At 45.8% G+C, this 12,368-nt stretch overlaps 1 protein-coding gene across 1 annotated transcript; it reads left to right on the forward strand.

Moving 5' to 3' along the window:
• Nucleotides 2,433-12,120, forward strand: LOC110399621 (shugoshin 1-like). The gene is made up of 9 exons (XM_021398631.1): nt 2,433-2,668; nt 2,919-3,059; nt 3,987-4,162; nt 4,405-4,467; nt 5,030-5,124; nt 5,815-6,083; nt 6,989-8,941; nt 10,113-10,242; nt 11,794-12,120. The coding sequence occupies exons 2-9, from the start codon at nt 2,921-2,923 to the stop codon at nt 11,987-11,989; spliced, it is 3,021 nt and encodes a 1,006-aa protein (XP_021254306.1). The 5' UTR covers nt 2,433-2,668; nt 2,919-2,920; the 3' UTR covers nt 11,990-12,120.

The raw sequence follows: 12,368 nt of genomic DNA on the forward strand, positions 1-12,368 counted from the left end.
CACCACGATTAACAAGGCAGTGAGAGCCTTCTGGATTTTGTAGATTAGAAAGGTTTGCAGGCTGCAGTTCTGAATGTATGAACGGAATGAGCAATCCCCCTTCTTGGGAATGTATTTCTCATGTCATTAGCTGCTTACCTATTAAACAATAGCATTGGGTTTATGAGATATGACCATACTGCTGTCTCACTTTGTGATGGCCTAGGAAAAATGCAGTTATAAAAGCACAGGCATCACCAGGAGACATTGATGTCTTCCAGGAAAAAGTCTACTTGCCATTTACAGAACTTGTGCTGTACTTTCTCATCCTCCTTTCAATGTATTGCTCTCTTTTGAAAGCCTAAGCTTTAGGCATGTGCCTAGGCAGCTGCAAGAGGTGGTGGACATAGTTCTTATACCTACTGTATCTTTGTCATAGCTGTGGAAAGCCAGGCAGGCAGCCACTGAAGGATGGCTGGAGGTTGAAATATGGACTCTCTAAGTAGCATTAGATGTTCCTGGCCATTTTCATAATTTCTATCTCCCTCTTTGTCAAAAGGGGCACTAAGCTTAATGCTTCTCCATCTTTCAGTCCAGCTGTGGGGCTGATAATCTAGTTAGATTTGGTTTCTCAGGGCATACTGTTGAGCACGTATTGTGGTTAATCCTGTTCCCAGCAGAGCTGCTGCTATTTGCTCTTCTTTGAAAAATGCAATCCTACTACCTGCCTTTCCTTCCATTACACCTATCCAAGGCTTATCTGCTGGTATGCCCAAGCTAGTGTGCAAAATGACCTTTACGAAGTGAACATATCCATGCCAGGACTGACCCTGGGTCCTGCTAGCCAAACTCCTTTCCTATTATGGGGCAAGGGTAAAAGCAATGGAAAAAAATAACAATCCTGAAAAGAGACTAGTCCCTAGCCCTGGGGTGAGCTGACCTCTAGTGTTTCCCCAGAAGCAAGAAATGCCTTTGTATCATTGCAGGACAGGGAGGGTAACGCAACTGTGCTTGTGTTCTTACAGGAAAACAAACAAAAAACCCATTGGAGCCATTGTCCTCAGAGCACTCTACTCTCTGACCTGGAAGTCTTGGATGGGGAGCGAAACAAACCCCCCATGATTCAGGAGGAAACGGTCAGAGACCTACTACTCCACCTGGACTGCCACAAGTCCATGGGGCCAGATGAGATCCACCCGAGAGTACTGAGGGAGCTGGCGGAGGAGATAGCCAAGCTGCTTTCCATCATCTATCGGTGTTCCTGGTCAACTGGAGAGGTCCCAAAAGACTGGAGACTTGCCAGTGTGACTCCCATCTACAAGGAGGGCTGTAAGGAGGATCCGGGGAACTACAGGCCTGTTAGCCTGACCTCGGTGCCAGGGAAGGTTATGGAGCAGATTGTCCTGAGGGAGATGACGCGGCGTTTGCAGGACAACGGGGAGATCAGGCCCAGCCAGCATGAGTTTGTGAAGGGCAGGTCCTGCTTGACCAACCTGATCTCCTTCTATGATCAAGTGACTCATCTGGTGGATGAGGGAAAGGCTGTTGATGTGGTCTACCTAGACTTCAGCAAAGCCTTTGAAACTGTCTCCCACAGTATTCTCCTGGAGAAACTGGCAGCCCGTGGCTTGGACAGGTACACTCTTTGCTGGGTAAGGAGCTGGCTGGAGGGCTGGGCCCAGAGAGTGGTGGTGAATGGAGTTAAATCCAGCTAGCGACCGGACGAGTGGTGTTCCCCAGGGGTCGGTGCTGGGGCCTGTCTTCATCAGTATCTTTATTGATGACCTGGATGAGGGCACTGAGAGCACCCTCAGTAAGTTTGCAGACAACACCAAGCTGGCAGGAAGTGTTGATCTGCCTGGGGGTAGAGAGGCCCTGCAGAGAGATCTGGACAGGCTGGATCTCTGGACTGAAGCCAATGGGATGAGGTTCAACAAGACCAAGTGCCGGGTCCTGCACTTGGGCCACAACAACCCCAGGCAACGCTACAGGCTTGGGGCAGAGTGGCTGGATGGTTGTGTGGAGGAAACAGACCTGGGGGTATTGGTCGATGCTCGGCTGAGCATGAGCCAGCAGTGTGCCCAGGTGGCCAAGAAGGCCAATAGCATCCTGGCTTGTATCAGAAATAGTGTTGCCAGTAGGAGTAGGGAAGTCATTGTCCCTCTGTACTCAGCCCTGGTGAGGCTGCACCTTGAGTACTGTGTCCAGTTTTGGGCCCCTCACTGCAAGAAAGACATTGAGGCCCTGGAGCGTGTTCAGAGGAGGGCGACGAAGCTGGTGAGGGGTCTGGAGCACAGGCCTTATGAGGAGCAGCTGAGGAAGCTGGGATTGTTCGGTCTGGATATCTGCATATGCAAAGGCAGCTTCTTGAAGATAAACTCAAAGGTGTTTGGATAGGAATGCATTAATTTGGACTAAAATGTAAATTACTGGGGGGAAAAAAAATACCTTTTGGAACAGTTGAGTGGGAAGGAGGGTAGCGGGCCACCCGCAAGGAGCTCCTGCCTTTCCTCTGCGGAGCAGCGCCTGTCATGCGCCCGCCCTGCCCGCCGCCGGGGCGGGGTGAGGCGAGAGGCGGGCCGTCTGCCGCCCTGTTTGAATTCAAACGTCTGCGGCGGGTACGGTTGCCGTTCCTCCCCTCTTCCTTCCTCGCGTGTGGCGAGGGGCTGCCGTCCCGCCGGGAGGCGAGGTGAGGGAAGGGAAGGGAAGGGAGGGGGCTTCGCCGGGGGCCGCTGGCCTGGGGGAGTCGGCGGAGGGCTTAGGGGGCTGTAACGGCCTACGGAAGTGCAGCGCGGTGTGCCGCGGCCTCGCCCTGCCGGCGGGGTGCGGGGCGGGGTGAGGCGGCAGCTCGTCTCGGGGGAAGTAAGTCTTCGGCGGGGAGTGCTACTCAGTGCAGGGGAGCGCGCCGCGCTAACCCTACCTGGTGTCCCCCCTTCCAGCGATGGCATACCAGAAGGCCTCCGAAGCGTCCTTCGGCCTGAGCGATGTAAGAGAGCGGATGCGGGAGAAGAAAAACGGTGTCCTCAGGGCCGCCAAGTTGAACGCCTCAATTGCGTCAAAAATCAAAACGAAAATCATCAGTGAGTGTTTTGTTTCACAGAGTGTTTGTAGCTTGGGCCTAGGGGTTTGGGGGCAGTCTCTTAGCCAAAGCTTATAGTTAACAACACCTCACCAGCCTTCGGGCTTCCAGAGAACTCGGTACCCCTGCAAATGAATGTCAAGTGCCCCCTGAGGTGTTCAAAGGTGTCTGAGGGATATGTGACTGGCGAGTAAAACAGAACCCATGGAGGAGCAGCTGGCACCTTCAAAGCAGCGGCTGGGGCAGTTGCAGGCTGCTGGAGAGCATCTCCAGTGGCATTGGACAACTCTCTCTGGGCAGCTGAATCCTCAGGGTCTGTATTAGCATCCAAGCAACAGAAGTAAACGGAGGAGGAGTTTTAATGTTTATGTGCCATTGCAGAAGCTAGTCCAATTGGATTTATAGGGGAAATATTGGAGAAATAGTGTATAAAATTAAATATTACTGTTACTCCCATTTATTCATCATAAAGTTGGGAAAAGTGGTTTGAAATCTGCTCAAGGCATGCTATGGAGGAAAGTAGGTGTCTCCTTTTTGGATGGAGATAAAGACCAAGAGCTGTAGCCGGCTTTTTCAATCAGAAGCATGCCTGTCTGTACTCAGCTCCCAAGCCATACTATCATTCATTAAGATTTGAAAGATAGGTTACTGACTGAGCATGATCCTCTGAAAATGGAGAAGACGTCAGGAACTAAAGTGTTTCAGGTTATTATAGAAAGTCTTCCTTGCTGCTTTCTGGAGAATTCCATACCTACCACCATATGGGAATAAATTGTATTGCTGACTTTGTGTAGAGGACTGTTGAGTTGTAGAGATCTAAGCCTGAGGGAAGGTTAATCTGGGAAGAGAAGGAAGTATGACAAGAGAGGAGAAAGGTATGGATGAAACCTTGAATGCTGATTCACCATGGTGCTTCTCTTGCTTACAGACAACTCCTCCATTATTAAAGTTTCCCTGAAGCACAACAATAAAGCACTGGCGCTGGCCCTCAATGCGGAGAAAGCTAATGCACAGCGGCATGCCAAGGAGAAGGTCATCTTGCAGATGGAGTTGGAACAGTGCCACTTCCAGAATGCTTTGCTGCGAAACAAGCTGTGCTTCCTGGTATGGCACTAACGGGGTTGGTGGGCAGCGCTAGCACCTCTGCCTTGGAAGAGGTGTGTGAGCTGTCACTGACTCTCCCTACCTTCCACATCTGAAATGAGTCTCCATTTACATGTACATTCTTTCTTTTAAGCTATGTTCTCCCCAGAGGAGCTATGCTTTTTTATGGCTGCCAGAATTGTTGTTGGAACAGATGTTTTGATTTAATACTCTTATTGTTTCTCTGTGTTTCCCTAACATAGAATAAAATCTTGAAAGAACTTGAAAACCTTGTGGAGTCAGTTAAGATGGCTCGGCTTTCTGAGGTAAGCAGTTGGAAATGTGAGCGTGCCGCTGGTTGTACAGGAAAGGAGGCCATGTTTGTCTCCTGCTAAATTCAGTGTTGAACAATTTTGCCATTTTTCTTGGCTTGCTTGAAATGTTCTGGCCGCATCCTTGTTTTTAGCCTGGTGCTAATGCCTCTTGTAGTGTATGTGGAATCTTCCCACTTCCTAGTCTCAGATTATCTAAACTAGTTTAAGTTTATCCTTCTGCCTGTGGAGGCAGAATGTGATTCTGCTGCTACTCATTGTGTATAATTTTCACAGTAAATGACTTTTAGTAAACAGGAAGTTGCTGGCATAGGCCTTGGCCAGTATAGCTAAAGTTCTCTTAAGAGATGAATAAACTGCCTTCTCCAGGAGATGCAGTTGTGTAGAAACCTTGGAGTGGGAGGACAGGACCTCTGTGCAGTTTTAAATGGAAGAGGGTCACTAGCAGTATTTGACACTCTCCTGGGTGAAACCGAGTTGCTACTGTCTGTGTGCAGGCGTTTGCACAGGTGACTGCAAGAAATTTAAACTCCCTTTCTGTTTATCTGCTCTCCAGTACCGTACAAGTCCTCTGGCCCTGTCTAATGGCCAGAAGAACAGCATGACTGAAGATAGCTGGGCTGATGATATCGTGGATGGTCATCTTCTGAGGTTGGCCTTAAAGTCAGATGCTGAAATACCTCTTGTGTTCTATGTGTGTGTCCAGTTGTTTGTTTCTCATGACTTGTCTTCTCTAAAACATTCCTTCTCGCTTTTTTCCTTTAACCTGTCTTTCTGCTGCCATTTCTCATCTTATTTGTCCTAGTGCCAAGTTTTTTTTTTACATGAGCTTGCCCTTTGAAAACACATTGCTTTCAGGTAAGTTTTTTTTTCTTTATGGGGAGTGCTCTAAGAGATTTCCTTCCCAGCCTATGTTGCCTCACACAGATGGTAGATCCTTTGGAGAAAAAGCCCTGTCCTTTGAATTTACTGCTGTGATGGTTTAACTGTAGCTATTGTAAACAGTTAGATCCTATTTCTGCTAATGATGACTCCTATGATCCTCTTCTACAAGAATACTTAAGCATGCATGTAGCTATGTGGAAAAAGGCTATACTTCCATGTTGCCTCTGTATTTTTTTTCCTGCTTCTGCATACGTAGAGGTGCGCTTTCCTTATGAATTGTTCTTGCACATAAAGTGAAAAGTCTGTCCTGGACAGGCAGTGTGTGTTCTTCAGCATCTGAAGCCTTCAGAAATGTATTTCAGCTTAGTGGCTTTTGGCAGGTGAAAGCTGTGTTTTCACACTTCAGCATGTTGCAGGTGTGGAACATGCTGCATTGCTGCTATTCTTTCTCACCAGCACTGCAGCAATGCCACTGAGGGTGCCCATTTCAAAGCCAAGTGATTTGAGACAACAAAGTGTCAGCTCCACAGCAGTACAGAGGTCCTCATTAGATCTTCAGAGATGTGCTCCTGATAAGCCCCTGGAAACTTTGTCTGTTGTTTCTGAAGATGCTTTGCCACCTCCGTTTGCTGGGAAGCCTCAGTTCCAACAGAAAGAAAATGAGACGAAACAGAGTGAAAGAATGGAAGCACAAGAGGCTTTGCTTGACTCTTGCCTCTTTGGAGGTACGTGCATCTTCAGTAGTTGTTCTGGTATGATTTGGCATGTATGTGCTATGGCTCCCCTTAGCTTGTAGCTATAGCTCCTGTGCTTCTAAATTACTGTTAGGACCTGTATATTTCGGTGACATTGATATTGCAAGAACTATGGGTATCCCAGAATGGGATGTCTCACTGGGAATAGCTGACATATTTACAGTATCTCAAGAGCACTCATCAGGCATCCTGAGGAACAGGCACTGAGCTTACATAAGGTTTTCATAAGTGTCTGAAAGTGCAATTCCCTGGAAGGCAATTGGGTGCACCGCTCCTGTTCATCTGGATTTTTCATGTTTTTCATGACCAGAGTAAGGCCTACCTTGATTTTGGGACATTCTCTCTCTCTGTATTGGATTTATCAGCTTAAATTGTAATTATATTGTATTATAGTGTGTTGTTTTGCATTCCGATATTTTATTTAGTAAATTAGTTTGTTTCTCCTCAGATTGTTGCCGCTGTTCTTTGATCTCAGGGCCATCTCCTTACCCTTTTCCCTTTTTCCCTTTTCCTGGGGCATGGACCCATGGATCACCCGTCCCCTTCATCACGGAACTGGGCGGGACACCCGTAAACCGTTGACAGAGTAATAACTCACATTGATTGTGAGCATCCCTAGATATTGGGGGTAGTTAAGGTATCTTGATTTGGGCTGTAGTTAAGGTATCTTGATTTGGGCTGCCTTTGTTCTGACCAAAGCCGAGCAATTCTGTTACTATGGTGAGTTTGTGGAGTCTGTGGAACAAAAATCATGCTTTTTCTATCTTCTGGTTTTGTGGTAGGATTGCAGGGCATATTTCTTAGTGGTACTGAGAAAATTGACTTTTGTCTGCTACATTTCTGAGTCTTAAGAATGAATTTTATCTTTCTAACAGAGTCCTTGTGTGCCACCCAACAAAATCTCAACAATTTGTCAGCACTTGACTGGGAAAGTCATCCACTTCCATATGAAGATGAGATGGTGAAGCACTTCTGTGATCGTCTCTCACAAGGGCATGTTACGCAGAGGAGAAAACGTTCCACTTGGTTTGCAACAAGCACTGAGTCTTCAAGTGTGGATACCATCCTACATGGCAGTTCAACTCGGGCAACCTGGTGTGGTATCGCAAAGGATAGCAGCAGCTTCAGCAAGGGCAACGCACAGCCACAGCTGAAATCTCCCAGCTCTCTGGTTTCACCCCCTGAAGCCACTGTTAGTCCCAATAGAAAATTTCCAGTTAAAGAAGCTTTTTGTGATCAGCCACAGGCTGAAGAAACTGGGTGTAGTGTTGAAGTAGATCCCAGCTATAGTGAAGTCATGGAGTTTGTTCCTGTAAAGATTAAAAGTAAAGTTAATTGCAAAACTGGTGAGAAAAAGACTGTTAAAAAAGCAAGTGCAGGAAGAAAGAAAACAAATGTGATTAAAACCAATGCAAAAAGTGGTCCAGATATACTCCAAAGCAAAGAGGATACCCAAAAGCTTATTTTGTCAGAAGCTGCAACATGGCCTAGTGGGTCAGAGGCTTCTGATATGGGGCAGAAGGCTTGTGTTGGGGCTTTGGACAGGAAGAACAGAGGCTCTGGTGTGGAGCAATGTTCTCATTCTCCTAATAAGGTCAGAATCAGAAGAACGTACATGGTGAACCCACCACAGCTGAGTAGTCTTGGAAGTGGTGACTTAGTGCAAGTCAAGAAAGATGGAATTGTTGAGTTCCAAAGCATGGAGAGCAGCTTGTTAAAAAGCCCAGTTCATACTGTCTCAAGTCATAAAGTTCCCTCAGATGACTGCAGTCTGCAAAATTTATTTTTGTTGAGGGATGGGACTTTAAGTGCATGTGCTTTACAGGAAGACTCATCAAATGTGAGCACAAAGAGCATCAGACAGAAAACCAATAGAAAAACTAGAGTAATTAGTCAAATAAATGACTTTGAGGAGAATTTGCCAAGCAGCACGGAAAAAATACCAGAGGCCAAAGCTGAAGAGCAACGTAAAAAGAGCCAGATAAGCAGGAGGAAGACTGTCATGGAAAGCAGTTGTAGGGGTCAGAAAAATGAAGATAATTTTGGGTCATTTATAGATGTTCAAGGAATAGCTAAAGATGGCATAAAGGATTCACTAGATAAATGTAGAAAGAGGACTTATTTTGTCTGTCCTTTGGATGTTACAGGAAACTTGGATTGTGTCCAGACAGATTTTAAAAAGGATGAAATGGTACCATCCAGGTGTATTCCTGGGAGCAAAGCTAGCAAAATTCCCAGAGTTCAGAGGATGGTAGCTGCTCAGAACAATGAAAAACAAACAGAGGACCCTCAAGAAAAGGAGCAAACTAAAGCTGTCAACACCAGTTCTTTGGAAAAAGACGGTGATTGCAAACCAAAGCCTCGGAGGAAGAGAAAAACCTCTGCTCCTCCAAAGGCCGATTCTGTAGCCAAACAGAGCGATGGTGCCAGTGTCCTCCATGAAAGTTCTACAGAACTCGTATCAAAGCAAACTGTGCTGATTGAGAAACACTCCTGCCCTACCTATCTGCTGTCTGAGCTGGATGCCTCCCTGGAAGAGCAGATAGCTGACATATCACTTACAAGTAAACTTATGGACCTTTCACAGAGCCTCGAGTCCTCTTCTGTGGTCTGTTCTACAGATTTGCCTGTCAGCTCTGGGCTTACAGATCTACCAGTTTCCAAAAAGTCAGAGACTGAAGGCAATGGAACTCCAGAAAAATCCTCCCTTTGGCCAGAAAGCTCTCTTCAATTTAAAGAAAGAGGTGCAGAAGAAGTATCTGGGGAAAGAAACCAGGTTGTGTCAAGTTCTAATCATTGTTCCCAAAGTTCACCTTCACAGGATCCTGGTAGGTGGCAGGCTGGGGAGGGGACCTGTATTTGGAGGTAAATACTAAAGACTGTGCAGATAATGCATATATTTCTGCTCCTCTGCTCTTCTGTTTTTTAGAGTTAAAGATCAGTGTGCATTTACTCTTCCACTTAAGCTGACCAGTCATTCCTGTGGCTGCATTTGTATGTAGTATAATAGCATTCCTTTAAGAACATCAGATTGCTCTTACATGAATGAACTTGAGGATAACACTGAAAGTGTGTTCTGTGAGTCCCTTCTTTTCCCACTTTGTTGTCCATGGGACATGCTTGTCTATTTAGAAAACTGATCTCAACCCATTGAAAGGTGTAACTTGATGCTAGCCCTGCCCATCAGTCAGCATTATTGGGGAATAGAGTATGATAGCAGGTTTTTCATGGTTAGTGCTGCAAGGGTTCAGACTTTTTAACTTTAAAAGAATTTTCATTGAAGATACCACTTAAACATTTTTGAGGTGTTTTTTTTTTCCTCTTTTTTTTTTTCCTTTTTAGTTGTTCCTGTTTTTTTGTTTTGTTTTCCAAGGGATTTGGAGGGTATATCTTGTGGGTGGAAACAGTAGTTCAGCACTTAATCTGACTCTTTTTAGGATCTTAATGTTACTGGATATTCTGTGAAGAGTTAGGTGGAGTTGTGTGGGGATTTTTTTTTCTTCCTGTAGCTATTCACAGACAGGCCTGTTCTATCTACAAGTGAGCTGTACTTTGTAGGGCCTTCTTGGCTGACCTGGCTTTCAAAGATGCAGTAAACACTGTCGGGGTCCTGCATTATAGGAAGCCTTGCTGGAAGTCTCCTAGGTTGTTTGGGTGCCTTGCTTTCTATAGGCTGTCTACTGGACACTAGAACTGTCAGCTCCCATTTTTGCAGAGGGAAGCTACTCCGTTTGGGCCCAATTATATTTGTAATATTTAAGACCTGTATTTTTTCAGCGAGAAGCCTAATTTGATTAATGAGCTCACTTGTGAGGAACAAGTATAGGATTTTGGAACAAAAATGGTCTCCTGAGTTTAGAGGTAATGTGATTAGATTCAGGTTTAGGCAGTGTTCAGAGAAACCTGGTAATGCAGACATCTGGAAGCTGTTTTTCTAAGGATATTTGGAAATTATTTGGAAACATTTTGATCAGCTCATCTGTGAATGTGTTTCTTTAGAGATCAGGCCACTACAGGACTTGACCAATGCCAGGACTCCGTCTCTCCTCCCCAGCTTGGAAGAAGTACCAGAACGTGCATCCAGGCGGAGACGAGACCCAGCCTGCTACAGAGAGCCGAATCTCAAGCGGTGGGAATTTCAGCTATTCATTCCATGGCTTTTCCAGTGCTGCACACCCTGCTCTGCTCTCACACAATTGCTGTCCAGGGCTTAATCCTCTGATGCTTTGTTGGTCTTTCAGTTCCTCCTACCCTTTGTGTTTCTGTGAGTTCCTCTTTACCACAGTTTGATTAAGCATAAATTATGCATTAGCATACGTGTGTGTAGGCTTCTGTTAGCAAGCTATCAAAGATGTTACTTCCTTCACTGAACAAATACATGTCTTATCAAGTCTGCGTATGTGGTACCCTTGTGCTAATAAGGGGTTAGTGTGAGGATAAAATACAGGACACAGGAGCTGGGAGAGATGAGTGAGTAAATGTAGAGGTCTTGCAGGCACCGAGGTCAGTGAAGAAGGAGGGGAAGGAGGTTCCCCTGCAGCTAGTGGAGAGGCCCATGGTGGAGTCTCCTGTAGCCCATGGGGTACCATGCTGGAGTAGACAGCCATTCAGCAGCCCATGGCAGAGCAGGTGGACATAGCTTGAAGGAGGTTGCAGCCCACGGAGAGGAGCCCACGCAGGAGCAAACTCTTGGCCAGAATTGCAGCCTGTGAGGAGCTTAGAGAGGAGCAGCTGCCTGTTGTGCCTGTGCTGGAGGAATTTGTTCCTGAAAGACTACAGTCTGTGGTATGAACCCATGTTCAGTTCTTGAAGAGCTGCAGTCTGTGGGAAGTCCGCATAAGATCGGTTTGGGAAGGACATGGGGAGGGACCCTGTGCTTGAATAGGGGAAGGGAGTGACTGTGAAGGAGTGGTGGAGATAAGTGTTGGACTAACCACAGCCCCATTTCCCTGTGCTGCTCAGAGTAAAGAAATAGATACAGGGGGGAGAGCAGCAGGAAAGGTATCTTTTTTGTTTAAGTACTTGCTGCTTTAATCTGTTAGTAGCAGGAAATTGCCTTAATCTCCTTTATGCTGGGTTGGTTTTGCCCGTGACTGTAATTGGTGAGTGCTCTCCCTGTCCTTAACTCATGAGCTTTTTCTCATCATATTTTCTCCCCCTGTGCTGTTGGGGTGGCAGTGAGAGAGCAGTGTGGTGGAGCTTAGCTAGCCATTGGTGTGAAACCACCAAACCCCATGAGCAGGTTGTGTCTGTATTTGCTTTTTCTAGTGGATTTGAGAACCAAAGCAAGTAGCTGCATTTTTTCACAAAGCAACTACTCATTCAGTACAGACAGTGGCTACTGTACTTTACAGTTAACTCTGTACTGTACATACTGTACATTTAGCTCATAAAGTGATGTCTTCTGTTAAATTGATTTTAATAAAATAATGTCTGTGCTGGCTAAGTGATACTATGTTTTTCAGTATCACTGTTTGAACTAGTGAGAAGTTGGCTATAATGAGTCAGAAAGTACTCTCTGTATTGGTACAGCTGCTGCTGTACTGTATAAGGAATAAACTTTTACTACTGAGTCATCTGATGGTGGAAGCATTTCAGTAAATCCAGAAACTGTAGAGACTGAAATCACATATATTCTGAAATCTCTTGGTGGTTTAATACAATGCTTCTGCTTCCACAGCAAACTGAGGCGGGGTGACCCATTTACAAACACAGAGTTCCTCCACTCTCCTGTTCACAAAACCAAAAAGAAGAGGAGGTCCAAACCCAAAGAACTGACCAAGAATATCAAAGAAGAATGGCTTCCCGTAGGATGTCCCAGTGCCAAGGCAAGCGAGCTAACATCAATGGGAGTCAAGAAGCAAGAAGTGATGTAGCAGTTAAGCATGTAGCCTGTAAGTTCCTGCTTCTGTGTCTTTACTAGGATGTATCTAGTGTTCTGTATAGCTTTTTTTAAAGTGTAAATAAAGTCTCCTATGTAGATAATACAAAAACCTTGTGACACCTATCCCCTGACCTCTTTGGGCAGAGTATTTAATGTACAAGCTTAATTTTATAAAGGGCTCACCCAAGTCAGTCAGTGGGTTACTGATTTTGTGGGGCCTTTCTGTTTCAAGGGCTTGAGTTCCACCCAGGGTCCTTCAAAGGAGGTGGGCAGCTAGTGCAGTGTTACACCTACACCCGCACGCAGCTGCTAACCTGTACTTGCTAAAGTGTTCCCATCATTCCCAAAAGAAAGTATCAAGACAAGTGGTA

This window comes from Numida meleagris, chromosome 5 (assembly GCF_002078875.1).
Source record: "Numida meleagris isolate 19003 breed g44 Domestic line chromosome 5, NumMel1.0, whole genome shotgun sequence".
NCBI lineage: Eukaryota > Metazoa > Chordata > Aves > Galliformes > Numididae > Numida > Numida meleagris.

Coding starts and splice junctions, on each gene's coding strand:
- LOC110399621 (XM_021398631.1), top strand. CDS start 2,921: ATGGCATACCAGAAGGCCTCCGAAGCGTCCTTCGGCCTGAGCGATGTA. Junction 4,468..5,029: donor AGATGGCTCGGCTTTCTGAG/GTAAGCAGTTGG, acceptor TCTGCTCTCCAG/TACCGTACAAGTCCTCTGGC. Junction 10,243..11,793: donor AGAGAGCCGAATCTCAAGCG/GTGGGAATTTCA, acceptor CTGCTTCCACAG/CAAACTGAGGCGGGGTGACC.